Source organism: Amphiprion ocellaris, chromosome 9 (assembly GCF_022539595.1).
Source record: "Amphiprion ocellaris isolate individual 3 ecotype Okinawa chromosome 9, ASM2253959v1, whole genome shotgun sequence".
In the NCBI taxonomy this organism is placed as follows: domain Eukaryota; kingdom Metazoa; phylum Chordata; class Actinopteri; family Pomacentridae; genus Amphiprion; species Amphiprion ocellaris.
The window spans coordinates 17,268,643-17,291,185 of record NC_072774.1 but is presented as its reverse complement, the minus strand read 5'-3'; the positions used below and the strand labels follow the sequence as shown (position 1 = coordinate 17,291,185).

The 22,543-nt window shown below is 40.0% G+C and overlaps 2 protein-coding genes across 3 annotated transcripts in view; both read right to left on the bottom strand.

Moving 5' to 3' along the window:
- The window catches only part of bmper (BMP binding endothelial regulator), a 48,393-nt gene extending 45,486 nt beyond the window's left edge, over nucleotides 1-2,907 (bottom strand). Inside the window, exon 1 of the mRNA XM_035948798.2 lies at nucleotides 2,766-2,907. The gene's annotated coding sequence lies outside the window, so the exon portion shown is untranslated. The remainder of the gene's footprint in view (nucleotides 1-2,765) is intronic.
- A 2,569-nt stretch (nucleotides 2,908-5,476) lies between these two features.
- The window catches only part of bbs9 (Bardet-Biedl syndrome 9), a 179,320-nt gene continuing 162,253 nt past the window's right edge, over nucleotides 5,477-22,543 (bottom strand). For both annotated transcript variants that reach the window (XM_035948795.2, XM_023271681.3), the window contains one exon: nucleotides 5,477-5,937. In XM_035948795.2, coding sequence (XP_035804688.1) covers nucleotides 5,594-5,937 — 344 coding nt within the window. In that variant the 3' untranslated portion in view covers nucleotides 5,477-5,593. The remainder of the gene's footprint in view (nucleotides 5,938-22,543) is intronic.

Here is a 22,543-nt window from a genome sequence, read left to right as displayed (position 1 = left end):
AATAGACACCATAAGAAAGAGATTGAGAAAGAGTTAGTGAAAGAGGAAATGGAAATCCAAACTGAACAAAGAAGAAATCAGTAAGGGGTGAGAGACGGACAGAAAGAGCAAGAGAGGTAAAAGACACCAACAGAGAGAATATTGAGAGAGAAAGGGGGGATATGAACAGAAGAAATGCATGAAACATTTTGAAGGTGACAGAGGGGATAAATAGAACTGAAGAAAAACACAAAAACAGTTTGAGTGTTTTTTTGAAAGGAGAGATGTAATGGCAGATATGAGTTGAGAGAGTGAAAAGAAAATATTTGACTAAATGAGAAAGAGAAACAAAAATTGAGAGCGAGTTTTTGCGGCAGTGAAACTCTATCTGCGGGGCTCCTACATGTACACACTGAGAGCCACTGCCAAATTAAACAGCGGCAGTTCTGCTATAGCACCATTACCCAATCTGTCCCGAAAGAAAGGAAAAGAAAAAACAAAAAAAAGCAATCACTTCAAAAGGCGTCAGACCGAACCCTGTTCATCAACTTGACAAGTGTTAGGTTGGTTTTTACTCTGTGTCCGCAGCTCTCTGGGGAAACACAGAAATTTAAGAATCGTGATGCATTTGAGAGATGATGGAGAGTCGGAAATTCAAACATTTTGGGGAAGTGAAAAGGTCTTTTATGTCAGCTTTTTTGTGTGTGTGTAAATGGCATATTGCATTAAGCGCAGCATGCAACTAGAAATCTAAATACGTGAATATACCTCAGCTAAAGGTGCAGTTTTTGACAGATAGTGATGCTATGAAGCAGTATTTTTATTTTCTGTGTAGCCTGTTGAAATGCATGACAGGCCAACTGTGATCTCTGTTCTTGACTTTGTCTCCATTTTGCAGGAATTCTCATGAGTTTTTCATCGTGTATAAATCTGCTGGGCAGACAGGTCTTTCTCAAACTAAATAAATTTAAAACAATTATTGTCTAATACAGAGGAAAGAAATGAAATGATCACAGATTAGATCATTACTATATCAGATCTGTCACATGTTCAAAATGTCAGGGCTTCACATCTGTACTGTACATCTGTCAGATGCTATTTTAAGAATCCTCATGTCTCACTAAACAGAGGTTTTGGTGTTAGCAAATACATCAAAAATTAAATCAGTCAAAATTAATATACAGTAGACTAGAGGTGATATATTATATGAAGTTGACGTGTCATTTTTACTCATTACTTGGAATGAACTCTGAAAATCAGACAAAGCCTAAATCTCTGCAATTCACCTAACGTTCAGTGACGCGTCTTGTTGTTGAGTCAGCATCTAAACCAATCAGCTCTTAGATCAGTTGTGAAACCAGCGTCTCCCATCATGCCCTGAGGCAACGCGGTCACTGGAGAGCATCTGGCTCCAAAAACCGCAGCCGTCTTGGTGTCATGATGTTATCGTTGCCAACGTCGCTGTGACGTCAGACCAAGTCGGGATCAAGTCAGACAGAAATCTAACCAACATGCTGTGATTGCTGGTGATGGATTCTGCGCAGGTCCGGGTCATCCCAAACAAACCTATTACCAGTTAACTGGACCTGAAATCGCCCTGTGATGCTCATTTGTTTTATGTAAGTGAGTTTGCCATACATCAAGAAACGTCCTAATGCGTATCCAGAAGAGAGGAAAGCTGTTAGCACTTTCAAACACAAATGCAAACAATGTTTTCAACCAGTTAAGAAATATAAATCTGTTAGTTTTCAAGAAACTGGTTTTACTGGAATTACTGTGTAAAAGTTGCACTTCTAGCTGCACTAAATAATATATTTGCATTAACAATGGATTGAACTACTTGATATGACATGAAACGGAGGTTTAATGTGACAAACCTACAGATCCACGGTTTGCCCTCAGCTCAACAGAGCATATCAGTGCCTTCAAGCTAATTGGTTTGGTTTAACAGACAACAACTTAACTATTTGGTGATACCACTAGTGCTCTCTTTTCTTATATTAGCAGCAGCAGCAGGCAGCTGTTTTCCACCAAAAGGTCTTTAGATACAATGTATAACACCATGGATTATTGACCAACAGAGAACTAGTTTGGTTCTTGTTAGTGAACAAATTAGCAGGCCTGCACGAAAACCTCAAAAACAAACAGGCAAAATGGAGAAGAAGTGAATTGCCTGGTCATCCAAAGAAACATTTAGCATCAATATAGACGTCCACATGGAAAAGCAAACTGTGTACACAACTTGCTGAAGAGTTGGTGAAAACTACAGCCTACTGAATTTGAGTATGGAACTGACACTGCAGTTGAAATGTGCCAATTTACTCTAGAACATCTGGGTCTGTGGGTCTCAAATGGACCTGGCCGTGAACAAGAACCAAACCGCATAATACTTGACTAGCACCATGCAGCAGACAGTAAGAAAGTAAGCAGCTTACTGGTGAACATAGAAGAGAAGTTAGCAGCTACATAGTCATCCAATTCCTTACAACAAAGCAGGTAGAGACCAAAATAAGTTAATAGAGAACAGTAAATAATGTAATTCCATTCATCAGGTGGACACAAACCAATGTGGAATGACTGCTGGGTACTTAAACAGAAAGTTGTTTGCTGACATGTTCGCTCTATCACCTTCATACAGTCATTTAACAGATGCAGTGTTTACAGCTTGTTTCAGCAGCCAGTACTATTGCAATTCATGCTTTCTTTAGTTTTAAATTCATTGTTTTATACCAAAGCTAAGTCTGTGTCAGAAAACTTGTGCGACATTTCTCATAATTCAGACGTACCTACAGCCTCAGCTTCAGTGCAGAAGGAAGATGACACGGTGCAGAACGCTGAAGGAAAAATGTCACCTGACGTCTTCTGGTAAAAGTCAGCTGGATATTTGTCTTGTAGCTGTAACAATAATACAATAACACACACAAGCAGAAAGTGGACCAGCATTCAAGAAAAATACGTTTGGTTTTTTTTAACAAACAACAATACAGCACTAACAAACAGCTTTGATTACTTACAGTAATTATTTTTATTACTAAATATTTCATAAATAAGGTTTATTTTATTCTCCTCTACAGCCTCCACACTAATGACAAAGTTGCCAGTTATTCTGAAGTGCAGAAAGTCTCCTTTTGGAATGGATAGTGGCTATAAAAGCAGACTCAGAACAGGAGTCTGATAAATCTGAACCACTAATACAACAGTTACAAAACCTATTCTATATTACAAACATTCAAAGTATCCTGAAACAGTAACACGTAGTACCTTATGTCCAATGGGAACCTCTGGAACATCACAGGTTTTTCTAACTATCCCTCTTGGCAAAGATGACCTGATGCTGGTTCAAGTTTATCAGTTTTCATCACTGCTCCAAATATTTACATTTTTAAAAAACTAAAAAATAGAAAGAAATACAGCTAAACTAGATCAGATTTTTGATCAAATCGGGCATGAAAAGCCAAGACCAGCACTGCACACAGGCATCTGTTTCACAATACAAGCTAAAAATAGGTTTCCCAGTGGACAGAAGGGCTGAAAATGGACATAGAGAGTTAATGCTTGAACTGGATTCGTTGTGTAGAGCAGCTGGGATTGTTGTTGGTTAAGCTGGCACAGCATCTATGGCTGAAGTCTAGGAACTTCAATTCTGGCAGGAATACAGCTCAAAGCTATCAAACTTATTATGTGTCTATGTGTGTGTGTGTGTGTGTGTGTGTGTGTGTCCAAAGCCTGTCATAAAATTCAATATTTCAAGATTTGGTTGGAAATTTGTCAATCTCTGATGTATTTCTCACTAGAATTTGCCTAAAGTTTAAACAAACAGGAATTATTTCATCTCCATAATGGCTTCTTCTCTCTCTGTGTGTGTTTAGTTCATTAAATGGACAAATTCCATCCCATTTCTTTGCACATACAGTAGACTATAAATCTGATCATTACAAGAAGCCACTATACCCATCCACATTTTAAAACTGAACAGTAAATTCTGTAAATCTAAATCTGTAATTTAAAAATTCTACAAAGATCCTCTGCAGTTTTTAGGACAGATTGGTTGACTCGCATACATGTATATTTTTAGATATTTTTCTCACTTCCCTATCTTTGTCTCTAAACATGCAGGCAATTTTGGTTTAAAAGCCCAGGTTTTTGAGATATCTGTCTCCACCTTACAGGAGAAGAAGAAAATTGCATTTGAAAAACCTCAGTAGCAACTGTCTTTCTTTAAACTTTTAAACCACATAAGCCACACAAGCTGCTGTCATACGTTTACACTGGAAGCTCTTCCTCCATTTCTGGAACGACTCGAGGCTGTTAAATTTGTGAAGAAACCAGTCAACTCAGAAGTGCTTGTCAGATACAAACCCCTGTCTCCCCACACCTTTCCAATGTTTCCTACACCTGAACATGTCTGTAGCATTCAGAAACCAGTAATCCAACATCCACATCCACTTTACAGACACTGCAGATGAAGTAAGAAAATATGTTTCATTGCTCCAATTTGAGTAATCTGATCTTTTAACATCCTTTAGTACAGTGTGCAGTTTGTTTTAGACTCTGTTTTTTCTCTAGCAGGGTTAATGCTCATCTTGTGAAAATTGTGCCACATGGAGCCGCTTAAACCAGCATCCACTTAATAAAGTTCTTGAAGATGAGGCAGAGGAGGCTCCAGTGTTAAGCAGCAGACTCCTGATTGCCACCCTGATTTTTCCAGAAACACCCTGTTGGTTTCCATCACACCGCAGTCTCAGGTTGGACCCCGCAGCAGCAACTATGTGCCCATCAGCCACCGCATGTCCTTGAGTGTCCCGGATTTAACAAAAAAAAAAAGAAAAGTCTCTCTGGAGGAGGTCAGAGGGGTGGTGGCGGCGGCAGCGACGGCGGTGGCGGCGGCGGTTGTAGGATGTGGCCTCCAGTTACCCGGAAGCAGCGGGGTGGCTGGACGCGCCGTGCGATTTTATTCTTAGCGGACAGGCGGGGGAGGCTCCGGCGAGGCCTGGTGCCACGCGAGGGGGCGAGAGGGCGTGTCTGACGTCACATCCAGAAGTGTGCGTGGGCGGGGGGGTGGTTTGAGGCCTGACTGGGATTCAGGGAGGTGCAGGGCTGTGGCTTCAACTGCTGCTGAGGCAAGACGGAGAAGACAAGGAGGAAGGAGAGAGTCTACGGAACGGCCGAGGAGGAAGAGGAGGAGGAGGAAGAGGAGATCGCCTTCATCCTCGCTCTCCGTGGGCTCAGACCTCACCACAGTCGCTCAGCGCACACCAACACTGCTGTGGTTCAGCAGAAGCAGTGTGTGTCGATGCGTGTGTGAGGATCAGCTATTACTAGGAGATGTAAATATGCGTCTGGGAGGAAATTGCTTTGCTACTGAGATTATGTGACCTTGACTGAGTGTATTTACATATAAATATATATTTGGACGGCATATGTGAATGTCTCTTGAGTGGTGTCGCATTACCTAGCCTTGTATATGTTTACATGTACACTGTATATAAATATAGGAGTATTTATATGTTTGAGTCCCTGGATGTGCATATGTATGTGATGTTTGGACATGTATCTTGTTTTGTTTATCTATGTGTCTGTATGCATATCACATGAGCTTATTGCACTGCTCCTGTTAGCCCTCTGCAGCTTCTGGCTCCTTCTTCTTCTCTTTCACTTTTACAGACGACTTTCTCGACACTTTCTTGTCCCCTGACTCCTTGCTGGCCTCCTTCCCTTCCTTCTCTTTGTCCTTCTCCTTTTTCTCCTTCTTCTCCTTGGAGGAAGAGGATTCCTTCTTGGACTCCTTCTTTGCCTCCTCTTTGGGCTCTTTGGCCTCTTTGCTTGAGTCCTTCTTTGACTCCTTTTTCTCCTTGGAAGACTCCTTCTTCTCCTTTTTCGCCTCCTTGACGGGCTCCTCACCACCTCCTTCTTCTTTTACAGTCGCTTCTGAGGGCTCCCTGGACGACTCTTTCTTTTCTAAGAAGAGAGATAAAAAGAACATTAATTTCCAACTTTTTACATGTGACGTAATCTTTCTACTTATTATGTAAATGTATTTGTCCGGGTTGCTTAGCTTTATCCACAATGAAAAGTTTCTTTTTGAATTTGAAAAATTCAAATTGGGTGCACAAGAAAACAATGTAATTTCAGTTCAAACTGCATTACACTTATACGACTAGGAAATGGTGCAGAACGGAAACAAAATATGAGACAGAAACAGCAGCAATTGCATTATTTTTTGATAATTAGGAGTCAAAGTACAGTGCATCTACTTTAAACAGGCTAAATTTATAAAACGCATCTGTAATTTTATGCCTTCTGGCCACAAAAGTTAAGTGGATAAATCTGAAAATGCCAGTTTGGTGTTTTAGTGTGCATGAGAAACACCAGGCTTTTAAAAAACGATGACGTAAGCTTGTCCAGGCACAGTCTGAAGCTGTGCCAGTAAAGTTATGAAGAAAGTCAAGAATAAATTTATGTTTCCAAATTTTCCCTGTGATCTCGCATTTTAAATAGCAATTTAGCTGAATACACAGAGTAGCCATTGTCTTCACCCCCGGATTGATGTTGATTTTGTCAGATGACGTTGTGGCTGTAAAATAAAGATCTGACCACTGCAGCAGCTTCAGAATTACTTCTGGCTATTTACAGGCTGCTATTAAATAACTACTTCATAATTGTTCTGCTGTCTAACAACATACATAGAAAAATATGGAAATGATGCGACTGCGTTGGGAATTTGGCTGTTTTAAAACATCACAGAGTAATCACAGAGAGCAACTGGGGCACTGTCTGTAGGTTTAAGAGGCTGACAGATGGACTAAATGACTTTGAGTCCCACTCTTTAGCAGGTGTGATGCACAGTTTTGTTGTTTGCCAGCTGGAAAGAGAATAAAGAAGAAATGATTTAGCCTTTTTCTGACTGTTTAGGTATTTCAGCATGGACAGTTTTTGGCAGGCTGAGTCACAATCTGACGAAGACAGCTAGGTAATGTTCAAAATGATAATGAGTCGCAGGCTGTCTTAAAGTACGACTTCAGATGTCAGATTGTAAGTCGGTTCATCAGGAGGATTAACTGATGTTTGCACAATCAGCTGTGTTTTGTTCTTTAACAGACTGATGTAAACACACTGCAGCTCCCAGGGGTCTTTAATATGAAGACAAATTGAGCGACAACAGCACCTGTTGCATGACAAAGGACCCCCCACTTAACTAAAGTTACCCCCTACCCCTGCCAAACTCACACACACTCTGCAGCCCCGCCTCCTGCAGATTGGATTGGCTCTCTGATAAGATGATAACAGGACTGTTGTCTGCCAACAATGAGACGCACTTCTTATCTCCATGTGAACGGAGAGGGTTTACAGACTGGAGACTGCAGCCTGGTATCTCACTGGGTTCGTATGCGTGTGTGGAGACTGCAATACAAAGAAGCGCCTCTGGAAGTGTCTGCATGTGTCTACGTGTGTGGATGTATCTGTCGTTGCATGTACGTGGTGGAGACTGCAGGCTGCTGCCGAAAAGTGCCTGCGTGTTCACAGACTCCAGAGAGAAGCTCTAATCAGACAGCTCATCGTCTAGGGCTTAAGAGAGAGGGCCTCGGGTAGAGTGTGTGTGGCAGGCGGGTGCCGTAAACTGTCTTTCATGATGGAAGCTGCTGAAGAAAGATTGTGTAAGTTTCATAATGAAGTTTGGACACATTCTGAGAAACTCATTGTGCATCATTACAATATAGTGAGAATTAGACATGTAGCTTTAAACAATTGCATTTTAAGAGAAAATTAAGAAAAAATAAATGATAGAACTAGGTTTAAATACTGAAAACAGCATTTTCATTCGTTGGATATCAATTATATAATTTTGTCAAGCGCTCAAACAAGGAATTCAGCATTATTTCTTTTTTTTTTTAGCTAAACCTGTTCACATGAAATGGAAAGTGAAAGCAATCATAGAGGATGATTACAAATCATTTGTATGCAGGATAAATTCTCAGTCGGCCGTTGCAGTATTTTATGCTTCACAGTTTAATATGTGCTAACTGAGAAGCTTCATTAAATCACTTGTGTTTTTCCGCCTTCAGCCACTCGTCTCCCCACCCAACCAGGGGCAAATTGACTCCAAATAACCCCATCACCACAAAACTTCAACCATAAACACAGGCAGAAGTTATATACACGCACATATGTACAAGCATGTGCGGCACAAGGGCACAAACTCACTCATACACAAACACGCACTAAATGATCTGCGCATAAAGACAAGCAAGTGAGAACAAATAATTTGAGAGCTCAAACACAGAAATAACTGACCACATGTTGTTTGTTCAAATTGACACTTTGACATGCAAATTGTCCCCCTCCCTCTCTCTCCTCAGAACTTTTACAGTCTGACATGAAAGAAAAGTAGGATGAGGGTGTGTCTGTGTCTAAGCAGCGAGCAATAAAGAAACAAATGCTAGAAAGAAAGTGTTTGTCTGTGACTGTAACTGCATATATGCAACATGTCTGTGGAGTGAAACCACAACAATATGTGTGAATCTGAGTTTTTATGTTGTGTCTTATTGACTGTGTCATTAGTGTGTGTGGGTTAATCCCGTAGCAACCGTCTAATCCACACTGGATGCTAACTGTCTGGTTACTACCACACACACAATCCAGCAGTCCACACATCACTCCATGGCAGCTGAGCTAACAGATACCAGGAGCATGTGTGCGTGTGCTTATATCTAATATGCACGCATTTTGTGCATTGTGTTGATGGACTCACTGTGCAGCACCAGCTTTAACATTCCACCCTTTCTGTCTAATAGAGCTGGTAAATTGAAAAAGTTAAAGTTTAACAGTGTACATAAAGTTCTTTGTTGGACTACATTTTTGTACTTTCTTGAACTCATTTTTGCTTCACAAGAATCATCAGTGCAGTTAAATGCAGACTGAATTATGTGGGCTGATTCTGGCCGTTTATTGGTTTGTAGATGTCAACCTGGCCATGCGGTTTTCCTCTAATCTAATGGATATGATGACTGAAGGCATCATGTGTTGTTTACGGGTTATATTCTACAAAGGTCATCTATGGAAAACTGATTTAATAAAAAGATTTTCAACATTTGAGGTTAAAAGTTCATCACCATCCACGGAAAAAGCAGCTGACAAAACTATTTCACACACAAAAAGAAGGGAAAAAAAAATCAATATTAGCTTTTCAAAAATCAATAGTAGAGGACTGGTTGTACCAGTCTGAGTGCTGAGACGCATCATTGTGATTAATAAAGGGCTGCAAAAAGGGGGAAAAAAAAATCAGCACAAGCGGTTTGACCATCAGTGGGAACTGGGGTTGAACCTGAAACTGATCCTGGTAGTGGTCAGGTTTGACACCTGGGTCAAACGCCTCAATTTGGTGCCAGAGTTCGAAATTTAACCTGATACTGTCCGTTTAGATTAACACTGATGGCAAATCAGTTGACTGTGGCTGCCAACACACTCTGCTCTGATGGCAGATAAACAATCAGCATTTCAGCCTTGGGTCAAACCCTGATCTGCTGGGTGTCGAAGGTCAGCGGTCCTCACCTCTTCAGCTTGTTTTTACAGCACAAATACAACATAATTGTGACCTATAGCAATGTGGGCTTCCTTCCACTTTATGGGTTTTTCATGATAAAAAAACAACAACTTTGCAAGACCTTAGCCTGAAGTCTGAAGTGTCATATCATCTACTGTGTTCAATGAAGATTCTTAAACGGTCGGTATCTAGCCATGCAGATGGCTCCAGTTTTGTTTGTCAGAGTTTTGAGATGTTTGTCATTTTTGTGCGACACAATCACCACAAACTAAATTCCAAATTTTCAGTAACGTCAGTCTATTTGGGTGGAGACAAGAATCTTGGATTCCTCATTTGGGAGAATGAACCAAAACTATGCATGGCAGGAAGTAAGTGAGAAATTATTTCTTTGTGTAAGCCAATTCATTAACCTCTCTCCTTCTTATGATGCTGTAAAACAGCAGTTCATTGTGGCTTTCATTAGGAGCAACTACTTCAGTCCAGGACATCTTGTTTACAGATCAAAGAAATAAAAAAAAAGTAAAAGAACAGTTTTGTGTTTCTCCCAAACAGCGAAACTCCAGTGTTTGCTAAACATGTAACAAGCAATTTCTGACATTTTTTAACACAAATATAACACAGATGTAGAGTGTATGAAATAGGAAATATTACAGTTAAAAAAACTAAACATATCTGTGCTCTGGTTGACAATGTAACATCAAAACTGCTTCCACGTGAACTTGAACATCTTTCCCATTTTTGTGCAGTACTTATTTGTTGCTTATCAGTCATCATATGTATCAATGCTGATGTACCTGCTATAAGCAAGTAATAGCCAATATATCACAGTTGTTTTTGTGTGGTAGTTTTGTGGTGCTGAATGGACAGCTCCCTAAAGATGACTTTACATGTATCTTCTAATTTGCTGCATTATTCTTTGCTATTGTTATTGCAGTACTTCTCATTGCCGTGGTATTTTCTTCATCATAACACTGATTGTAGAAGTTTTAGTATTCCTCCTTTTGGCTGTCTCTAACTGCCCTTCAGTCACATTCTGTGTGGTAACTGAATGACCTTCACTGTTACTCGTACATCCTTTAAAATGCACTTTGATTTCACTGATGTCAGTGTTTTTGTAGTCAGAAGTTGAGTTTCTCAGCTGTTCTCACATTCACAGAGAAGCAGCTCTGACTAAAATGTTGATGAAATGGAAGTCACAATGAATACAAGGTCTGACGAGAATGACAGAGGATACTCTCATGCAGGACCTTGAATCTATGCAGCATAAGACAAGCTGAATGATCTGATCTGTGAAAAATTTCCATGTGCTTGTATGTCAAGTCCATTTTCCACTCTCCCTGGGAAACCGCTGTCCCCTCCTAGGTTTTCATTTTTACTCTCCTAGCAGGAAAACTGTGTGAGAGCCGTGTCCTCGAGGGAGCGGTAGCAACGAGTCCATAAACATTGACATTGTAAAACAAGATGGCAGCTTCCCTCCTGTATGGAAATCTAAAGGGGTCAGGTCACATCTTGTCAGTCTGCTACTTCAACAAACTAACAAAGTGGAAGTCTGTAGACTAAACAGAGCAGAGGCCGGTGCTCGGCATCACTCTGAGCTGCCGGGATCGAAGTGACGTTAAGCCCTTTTCGCATGGGACAGGAGCTACCTGGAAACGGTTTTCGCCAGGATTACGGCAGTCTGCAGCCATTTTCATCCCGTGTGAATCTGCTAGAGACGTGTCTGGATGGGGTCTGTTTGACAGGAAAGCGTAGGTACTGTAGTTCCTTACGCTGCACATCATTGGGTACAGTGAATTATCCTTTGGGGAATAAATCTATTATAATATTGTTCTCCCAAATTACTAAGGAGGTGTTTCATTTTAAGGAACATGCTTCTCAGCAAGAAAAAAATTGAGAAATCACCCCACTCATGCAGAGGCTGGCTTCCCTAATGACATGACTGCCGATGTGTGGTTTGTTAGTAGGTCCTATGTAGCTGAGGTATTTGGCTGTGCGTCTCCTCCAACCTTACTTTGGGTTTCCATGTTTCCATATTCATTTTAGAATGTTTTAATTTGAACAAAGATGGTTTATTAGTCCATTGTGGTAACTTCACCTCAGCTGCATGATTATTTTCTGACACAGAATCAGTTTTTGTGTATATGCATTACTCATATTTAGGTTTGTGGTTGCCAGTTCAAATCCCATAGCAAACGGCGGATGGGAAAAGTGAATGAGTAACATTCAGTGAACACCCAGCTGCTGCAGGGAAGCAGCTCAGCGGTACTGGGCACCTCTCAGTGTGCCTGCGAGGCCGGAAAAAGAGAAGGAATGAACTTTCTGGAAATATGAAGGCTGAATTTCTCAAAATTCTTGTGCTGCTTTGATCTTGGACATATTTCTCCTTGAAAAACAACTCGAATTTCAAAAGAACTTCAGTGTATTTGTCAAAGTCAGACAAAACATGTGCACCTCACAAATTATTCATATCCAGTTGTGTTTTTTTCCCCTGTCAAACACCAAACACACAACAAATAACTTAACATTGCCTCACAGAGAGAATATTTCTGAGTTTGAATACTACTTCTCTGCACAGTTGTGTTGTTTTGATGCACAGTTTATGCAGCTTGTGCTTGTTGCCTTTCATTAAAAACTGCCGTTGCAAGAAAAGGGTCAACACTGCAGGAATTTTAGTTGTGAATGACCAGCAGACTTTCACTGGAGTAGATCTGAGTATACGCACAGATTTTTGAAGCTTTTTTTAAATTCATCAATTTGGATACGACACGGTGCATAATTTGTGCTCTTCTTACTTGACGAAAACATGATTTCCTTTGCTAAAACCAGTGTACCCTGCCTCAGAACAACAGCATAATGAAGCTCTTCATCTTCCACCAGAGTTTAGAGGGCAACACTTGTTTGTTCCTCATGGAACAAAAACAAAAACCACAGCAACAAAAGTCAGTCGATAAGATAAGGAGATCGACGCTATCTGCGCCTCGTTCAAAGCCCGTATTTTCTGCCTGGATTCACGTGTTAGCGACGGATCACGGCGCTGCATTCATCTGCAGGCAGCCGTAGTCAAAATAGAGGAGGCCGCACAGATCGCCCGCATCAAGACCCCCGTCAGCATGTAGGACACTGCTGCTGAAACCTGCTGATTTACAGAAACTACTCTGCACACTGTGTGTATGAAACAGGAGGAGAATATGCCAAGGACTGACTGATTGGATCTGTGGTGCAGCGTGTGTCTAAGAGTGTGCACTTTTGAGAGTGTGTGCTTACTCAGATCACTTGTGCCTTTGTGTGTGCAAGTGTGTGTGTGTGCTTGTGCGGTCCAGACGAAGTAGTCGAACAGGACACAACACTATTATGTTAAGTCTAAAAACAAAGCTTTGTGGTCGACAGCGTGGGAAATGACTGTGTGTGTGATGGAGAGAGGAACACACACACACACACACACACACACACACACACACACACACACACACACACACACACACACACACACACACACACACACACAAGACAGAAAAAGATGAAACAGTACATTTTTTTTGAAAAAACAAATACATCTGAAAGAACAAATTCAAACATTGTTATTACTCACTACATTAACTGATCTGCACAGGGACACACTAACTAAACACAAGATAAGTTGATTTATAGTGTCCCTTACTATTATGGTATAAGTCATATATCACAATTCATGAAAGTATATTAAGTGCTTATCTGTATTATGTAGTGCACCTGTATGTATCTGTATTCACTTACAAATACTTCCCACTTTAATTTCTGCATATTCTGTCAGATCATGGGGACACATTTGCTGTGGGCAGCATGGTTTTATTTTATAATCTCAACATAGCACTGATTTTCTACTGGAGAGACCACTAACACTTTCTCTACATACGTGAAAGACATAGTTGTAAGGAACAAGGCTGATGGTGGGGGACGACAATGGTTCAACAAAAAGAATCACAAAAATGAAGACTTTTTAAAAAAAAAACATTATCGAATGATGCAAAAAAATACACAGAATGTGTGCAGGAGAAAAAGAGCCTGAGAAAGAGCTTGACAGTGGCTGGATAGCCAGCATTTAATACTATTCTTGGTGTGGAATGTGCTGTTGAAGCACAACAGGCCTGTCCATTGCTGGGTGTATGTGTGTGTTTGCAGACCACTGACAGCTCAGCTAAGATTGAGCCCTGTGCTACACCTCCCATGGAGTGCTACATACACACAAACTGCCCAGATATTTATGTGCAAATCGGCACGAGGCACGTACACACTCACACACACTGGTTATTACTGCAGCCTACATCTCACAGTGATGATGTGGAGTATCTTTGCCAACAGTGATGTTTAATGTTTAAAGGTTTCTCATACGTAGAAAAGTTTGGAGAGCATTTTACTCAATGTGGATGCAGTGGGGCACCTATTTTCAAAGTCTGAATCCCCTTAAATCATTATGAAGCATAGCATGGATTAGTTTTCAAATTTTAAAAAACTAAATTTGACAGCTTAACAGTTTTTTTTTCTGAGGGAGCAGTAAAAATGCAGTTCTGAGAAGAAGAATGATGTTTTAATCTAGGTTGCAAACTATAAATATGAAAAGTGCCATAGATGAAAAATAATAAAGAAAATAAGTTTTACATGGTCATTAAATATCCATCCCACAAGATGAAAGAGCAGGTGTAACCCCTTGACTTGCTCCAAATACTGGATATCCTCTTTCTGGAAAGGGAAGAAGACTCATTACGGCGTTGAACTGCAAAGGTACGGAAGAGACTCAGTCATGAATCTGCATGTTTTTCTTTCAATCTTTAGTTAAGTACAGTTACAGCTCTGTAATGAGATCAATACCAAGACAACAGGCAAGTTAAATGTTTTAAGTTAATGCTTCACTCTATGTCAACCAAAGTGCTGGTCAGACGACCTGACAGTGCCTGAAACTCAATGCACCCGCAACTTTCCAGCATCAAAAGTGGGGCAAATATTTATTTTCCAATAATGACATTTAGAGAAGTACCCAGCGGGGTGTGAAGGTGTGTAAAGCAGGCAAACTTCAGAAAAGAGGAGGGGGGAAGTGGAAGTGGAAAAAAGAAAAAAAAGACAAAAAAACCCCCAAAGTACATGCAGAAACTGTGTAAATTAAGGAAGACAGACAGACAGGAGAGGAAGATGGCAATTTGTGTTTTTAAATATGCCAATAAAAGAAAGAAAAGAAATGAGAGACAAAGATTCAGAGAGTGAGAGAGCTTGACTGAGACCACTGCTTGCTCTCTCTCTCTCTGGGTGTGGTATTGTGGGTGGGTTCATTCCCGTGGTCGGCCAAGATATTTTCTCTCTGCTCAGCTACGCCCTGCTACTAACCAGTACACACACACACACACACACACACACACACACACACACACACACACACACACACACACACACACACACACACACACACACACACACACACATAATGTACAGAAAAATATACAGTGGCCAGTCCGACGAACCAACATTTTGGCCTGATACAAAAAGACATGAAGTTTTCCAGGTCTGGTGGTGACATAAAATCTCTCCCTCGCTGTCTCTCGCAAACACACACTGATACACACCACCGTACACAAATACACACATGCACGCCTCCGTCAACTTCCTTGGCGCTCTCTGCACTCTGCCTAAATACAGCCGCCCACATCAGAGAGGACATTTACAACACTGGCTGAGTTACACACACACGCACACACACACACACGTAAATTCAACTTTACTGCAGTATAGACAAACCTTATATGAAAATATGTGGCATCCTATACACACATGCACAATGACAATTTGCAGATACACATAATGTATGTCGTTCCTATAATGCAGGATGCTAAATCTAGTGTGTGTATATGTGTGTTTAGTTGGCTTCTGTGTTGTGGTCTGCCTGTTGTTCTGCTCTGAGACACAACAATAAGTCCCGGAGAGTGTTTTAACACTCCTCTACCATGGCAACACACACACACACACACACACGCACGCACGCACGCACGCATGCACGCACGCATGCACGCACACACACACACACACACACACACACACACACACACACACACACACACACACATACGTGGATACACGTATATACACATAGTACTAACGTTTACCCACTAAAAATAAAGGGATAGTTTCAAAACTATTGTCACTAATAGTTTTGATTTATCAATTACCACTGTATAAAGTGCAAAAGGCAGAAAAAAACTAAATCAAATGAACATTTGTAACATTTAGTGTGATCACTGATTGCCAATAAGGCAGCAACTATTCCACTCTTCCATATAGATTTTCAGGTTACTTGTTGAGTAGGTTGTTCTAAGCATCTTTGAAAACGTGCCCCATTTCTGTGGATTTAGGTTGTCTCAATGTCTAAAGGAAGATGCTGAAATCTGGATGCCATACCATCTGCTGCAGGACTACTTGTTCCAAAACATCTCCCCAATGGTTTTGATAAAAATCAAAACAACTGAAGCGCCTCAAACTCCTGCAGTCCTCTACATACAGTCACAGAAGAGTCTGACAAACATGCCTGTGTCTGGTTTTACAGAAACCCCTCTGCACCACACACCCATCAAATATGCCCACCATGTTTCTGTTAAAATAAAATAACCTGTGTGTGTGTGTGTGTGTGTGTGTTTGAACACGGCTTGATTTTCATTCTGGTTGAGCCTCTCTCTATTTCCCACACACACACATGTTCACACTGTGAACACAGTGGGAGAATGAAATGTGAGCTCTCTCGCTGCCTGTTGAACCCAGTAATATAGAAATAATATGTTGCGGTCAGAAATTTTCAATTATGTAACCAGAATCTTGCAGGTTTTAGTTTTTAAATAGCTAATGTGTCTGTTAGTCTTTCTCTTAAAGGACCCTTGAGCGAGATGGTATACAGTGAAAAAAGCTGCTGCATAGTTGTCTTAGTGAATGAATGGTTTATACATTTACCACAGAGGAGCACTGTTCTCACTTACACTATTAGCTATTGTCACATTTAACCACTGTACCACTTATATCAAGTTAAACATAAAACCGGTGTACAATGGAGCATTTTAAACATAATTATATGATCATTAAATTCCCTTTAGACATTCCCTCAACCATTCGCCTTCACTCAAAACTCTAAAATCGTCGGCTTCAATTGGTCTGAAACAACATCACTGTCTCCCTGTTTTCTGCTGTCAGACAATCCATTAGTTCACTGCAAGATTGTTCTAATGGCAAAGATTTTTAATGTTACTAATTCTAAAATGATCATGAGCATTAAATATCCTCTCCAGTTGTTGATTTAACCCTTAAAAACTCACCCATGTGTATCAAAGTTACATATTTAGAAATTTTCCATTAAAATAATCCCTTCCTAGGTTAAAATGGTTTAGAATTAACTCCATACCATCTAGATCTACAAACTCACCCTTTTTCATTCACGGCAGCAGAGGGCCAGTAGCTAACCTACAAATCTGCTCTGACACAATACTCAACGTTACACAATGGCAAGCTGTAATATTAGAGTGACATATTTTTGATCTGGAAACCAATTCTGAACAAGATTAATGATACGGCAAGTCCCACCCCAGGAGTTGACAGAATTGGTCACTTAGGTTCGTCACGTATGAAAACACGGAATTCTGAATCCATGTTTTTGAGACTGTCATTGGTACACTATTGTTCCACAGTGAAAATGCTGAACAATGGCAGTGTCTGCTTATTTCACACACTATGTATCCTTAAGCATGTCATATTGAGGTGTTAATGAGGGAAAACAACAACAACAACAAACAACTTGATTATTACTAGAGGGGGTCTTTTAGATTTTCTTTTATTGTCCAGTGGGACAACTTCTAATTTTGAGGAACAATTGTACATTATTTGAGAAATCATGTACATGCATGAGATTACTGCAAGTGACAGACATCTCTGAGGTTGCAAATTTAGCTTAATTAAACCTTTATCATTGATACTAAGGATGGAGCTTTGGTTAAAAATATTGTAGCTTTTATCATCTGACTGTACATACCATATTGCCATGGTGGCTGCTAGTATCTCACATGTTGCGTCTAAGGAGGTGAAGTTAATTTTATTACCGCAGTCAGTTGATTTGTCGGTCTACACTAAAGCCATGAATTCATTAAGCTCCCTTATATTTGTTAATTTAACTTCACAGGTGCTGAATTTACTGCTTATCCTGTCGATGCCCTCACTGTAACTCTCTCCTGGATGACAGCATCAGTGAAACTCCCACCATGTGCAATATAAATGGAAAGAGCAGTGCAAGCACGGCTCTGACCTCGGCTGTCCCTGCAGCCAAATTATAAAAATATTAGCAGATATTTTCAGACCTTTTCATATTTCAGGGCGCTGGGTGTTTTCCTTGCCGCTCATGCAGAGCAGAGGGAGGAAGGGGCAACACCCTGGTTGGCTAGCCACAGACAGAGCACCCCGCTGGGGGAAACCGTGCACACAGACACCCCCTTTCCCAACCTTCAAACCAGGCTGAAAGATCCCTGAGGATCTGAGGGACACCACAGTGTATATACAGGTAGACTTTACAACATGTACACAAAAGCACTTAAGTGCCTACAAATTTAACGCCGCAAGGAGTCTCTCTCACGTACATATACACGCAATAAAGTGCAGTTACAGGAAAGCACTGTGCACACTACGCATGTGATTAAAGTAGGCAAATTATGAAAGTCTGTAATCAGATATGTGACCATGAAATACATTTTAAACATGAGAAGTTTATTCTTGACCTGGGAAACAGAAGCGGATCAAACAATATAAAATAAGGTCAATGCAGTAACTATATTGGAATATTGAGTCACTTCCCATGATCCTCCTCAATACATGGAAATGCTATGTTTAATACTTATGTCTAACGATCGGCTTTCAGTCTCAGCTCTAAAGCCAACATGGAAGTCCTTAAAGTGCTCAGAAAAAAAGTACATTTGTTGATAAACATCGTGCAATAAGAATGAACATTTTAATAATTGTGCCAAAAAAAAATACAAAACCCTAGTACAAATGCTGAAATGATCCGTTGCTTTGTAGACTTTAAAAATGTTTTACTACAAAAGAACCCAATCGTCATGAATGATCAGTATTGTCCAATCACAAGTAGACTTGCAAGAGCCCAAGCATACACACCCAAATCTGGCTTGTGGAGGTGCTTTAACTTGACTTTAAAAGCCTAACCAGCTTATCCCATGGCTACTCTGAAAACATAATGCATGTGGACTGTACAGAGTAGTTGCTGCAGCGCTACAATTTCATTATAATCAATGAAAGTGTGGCTCCACTAGACTGTGAGCAGTGTCTAAGCAGTGCACATGCACCAGGAAGATCTGCACTGCAAACCTAAATCAACACATCTGCCTTCTATTTATGCAAAGTGCACTTGGCCATTTTTATACAGAAATGTGTCATAAAGTGTCAATTGTTTTATTAAACAATCGGTATAGAGTGAAAAGTGAATTAGTATCAAACAGAGCTTCCACTTCTGAGTCTCGATCATCCCCTTGGCATTTATTTGCCTGTGCCAGCTGATGGTTGCTTAGTAACTTTACCCCTTACAGAGTCTAATGCAGTCTGTAGATGTCAACTTAATCATACTATACAAGCTCAGTGAAAAACTTCACAAACCTGAAGACACAATAATCCCAATAAGGAAGCATCTTATTTATGCCATCAGTGCAGCCACAGTGTAATATTCGCCATATTAGCTTCAGCTAGACGACGTAGGTGCATCTGTTCCATCATGTACGAAGTAACAATGTTTGGATGTGTTGCCCCTGCTTCAAACAAACAAGTAAAAGTTTCAGATTGGCAGACTATAAATCTGACCAGAAATTTTAAGTCAGTCCCTCCCTTCCTTCCGTGCACCTCCTACTCTTACCTCACCTTTCCTCCTTCTCCCTCCATCTTGTCCATCAGTGTCTCCCCCTGCCCTTCCTTCATTTTCTCCCTGTTTTTTCTTCTTATCAATCCATTGTTTCTTCCCTTTCTTCCCCTCCTTTGATCACCCATCCACCCCTCTCCCTTTTCCTCCATGGCTACTCCCTTTTCTCTGTCTTTTTCTGTTTCCCTTTACATCATCCACTGCCTTGTCTGTCTCCCTTTCCATTCCTCCTACCTTCTTCTTTGCATTCTATATGGACACCTGTTCAATGTCCCATTAGGACTCATAGCAGTTCTGACTCAGTGAGTATGTGTTTGTTAACTGTACTGCGGTAAGCCACCAGTCCTCCTCCTCTTCACCACCTCTGCCAAAGATACATTTCACCTTGCCACATCTCCGACGGGAAAGAAAAAGAGCGAAGGAAAGGAGGCAACCAAGCAGTATTTCAGACCCCCGCCGGGTAAAAACAAAAGAGACTTTATACTTGGAAAGGGGAGTCAGTGCATTCTCCTTCACCATCTCTACCACACACAAAAAAAGGATGGTAATAAAAATAAAAATCTCAGAATAAAACCTCTCCTCTACTTTTGATTTCATGCATCAGACTTTTAAGCAAACCTCTATGATTTTTAAACTTTCATCCCCCTGTACTGACAATAAATACACAATATTAGGAAAAACAAAAACAAATAACCACAATTTTGATAAGTGATCACTTTTTAATAATTCATTTCTGAGCTAAACAATTGCCAGTTTCAGGTTACAAAAGTAGGATTTGTTGCTAATCTCAGTTTTTTCTAATTTCAGACTGAGTATTTCTACGTCCGAGACTGTTAATAACCAAACAACAAGCAAATTACAGACATGACCTAAGAATTATGATGACATACATTTATTTCCGTTAGACCTAACAATTAATTGATTTACTAGCAAAAAAGCATGGCAGATACTTTGCAATGATTAATAATTGAAACAATCATGAACTGCAGCCTAAATTATATTGCCATTGGCAGTGCAATTTATATGATCTTAATTTCCTTGGAAGTTTACTCTAAATAATTGTTCAGATTTACAATAACAACAAACAATAGAAACCTGTCAACAAATTTTAAAGTACTGTACTCTCAGCTGGCCTGCTAAGTAGATTAATACCATAAAAATGTGTTTTTTCTCAGGAAAAGTCAAATGACACATTATAAAAATCTGTTTTTGTCCTACTGCATATTAATTTAATGTTTTTCCACAGTTGTCATTTCTGAACAGCTCAATAAAACATCATAAATGACACACTAACAGTGCAACACCATAATGTGAGTGTCCAGTCATCCTTCACACTGTGTATTTGTGTGCATCAGTGTGTGGTATTAAGGTTGCCAGATTTATGTCCAAGAGATTTGCCCATCATTAGTAAACCACACAGCACACAAACACACAAAATTTTACTGCAAACACACTTTATTCCACTGCATTAACTGGTGGAAAAGTTGTGATGAGAAACACATGGAGCTCTTTCACAAACAACACAAACACACAAAATTAATTCCACAAACATCCTTCGAGTGATGCTTAATATAATTTCAGAATTACTCAGTTATTTTAATGACATGTTATCCCACACACACACACACACACTTACACACACACACCAGAAGGAAAAAGTTCTCTCAAATTAATCTGACGTTGTGGTCAAGCTGCACTAACATGACAAACTTATGCATGGCAATTTGACTGGCATTTTCTTTCTTTTTTTTCTTCAACAGCAGAATAATCCCAAAATGTTACAGGTGGAAAAAGTCACACATAAAGCCTGACAAAAAAGACATTATAATGTTCAACAGTCCTATTTCCAGTGTTATGTTCTAACACTGTGATGGCGTTCTCATCACCATGGAGGCAGTGTGTGGGGGAGGCCACATGCACACACACAAACACACACTCCAACACAGGTAGTAAACAACCTCTACTGTGTAATCACACAGTAACTTTACTCCCTCTTTACTTTCACGCTTCATTTTCAGTTGCCTCCTCCTTCTCCCCTCTCTCCTCCTCCCTTTGCTCTCTCTCTATCCTGCTATCTTGCCCTCTCGCCCACACCAGTAAACTCTCAGTTGTATGTAAATTGTTGCTGCAGTCCTGTAATCACAGCTCCTAACAGCCGACAACACGGCCACTGCTGTAAGCCAGAGCCAGACTCTAAACACAAGCAGGGACATTGTAGCTCACTAAAATACTAAACCTAACAAGCTAGTTAAAAGTAGTTATTCGTAATTAATTATCTCACAGTTTCAGTCAACTTTACTATTTTTTTCAAGAGATGAGGAGTCTTTAAGATTTTATGCTTTTGAAAGCAAGCATGTTCATCGAGGCAGAGAGTTAAAACAGCTTCAGTCTATTTTTTGAAGCTGCATCTGTCAGGTTTGTTTCCATTCACCTGGTTTTAAGCATGTTAATATGAAGAAAAAAACTCCAAAAAAACTGAAGTGGGCAGTGTCTGCTTCTTTGTAACATGCATATTAATAGAGATAAGAAACAACAATATATGTTTACAGGGTACACTTGAAATAGTTGTACTGTAGATTCTAGTAATTAGTAAAAAGGACTGTGAAAATCATCTAAAGTTGTTAATTCTAATAATATCAGAATCATACAATCAGAATGTTACAACTTTAATAAGCAGCTTTTTTTACTGCAATTTTTTTTTCATTTTTGTGTCACAAGAAATTTAACTGTGTGCAGTTGTGTGAATTATTTTGATTAAGGCAAAACGTTGCATAGATGTGGTGCAACATAGACACCCCGGCCTACAAATCACATAAGGATGCATGCTTGTTTGGTACAGGCCTCAGCAAAATCATATCATCATTTTTTCTATTTTTTTCAGTGGAAAAGACTGTCTATTCGTACAAAAAACTTTACTCATATTGCAGTAGCAATATCTTTTAAAATAATTGCAAAATAATTTATTTTTGCATAGCATTCAGCCCTAATACAACCATCTACATCTCATTTTGCTTTGTTCTTAGAAGCTGCGCAGCATTTTAATGAAACAAACATTTTCAGTACCTGTGTTCATAAAATCCAAAAAATTGACAGCAGCAAACAGTTGATTT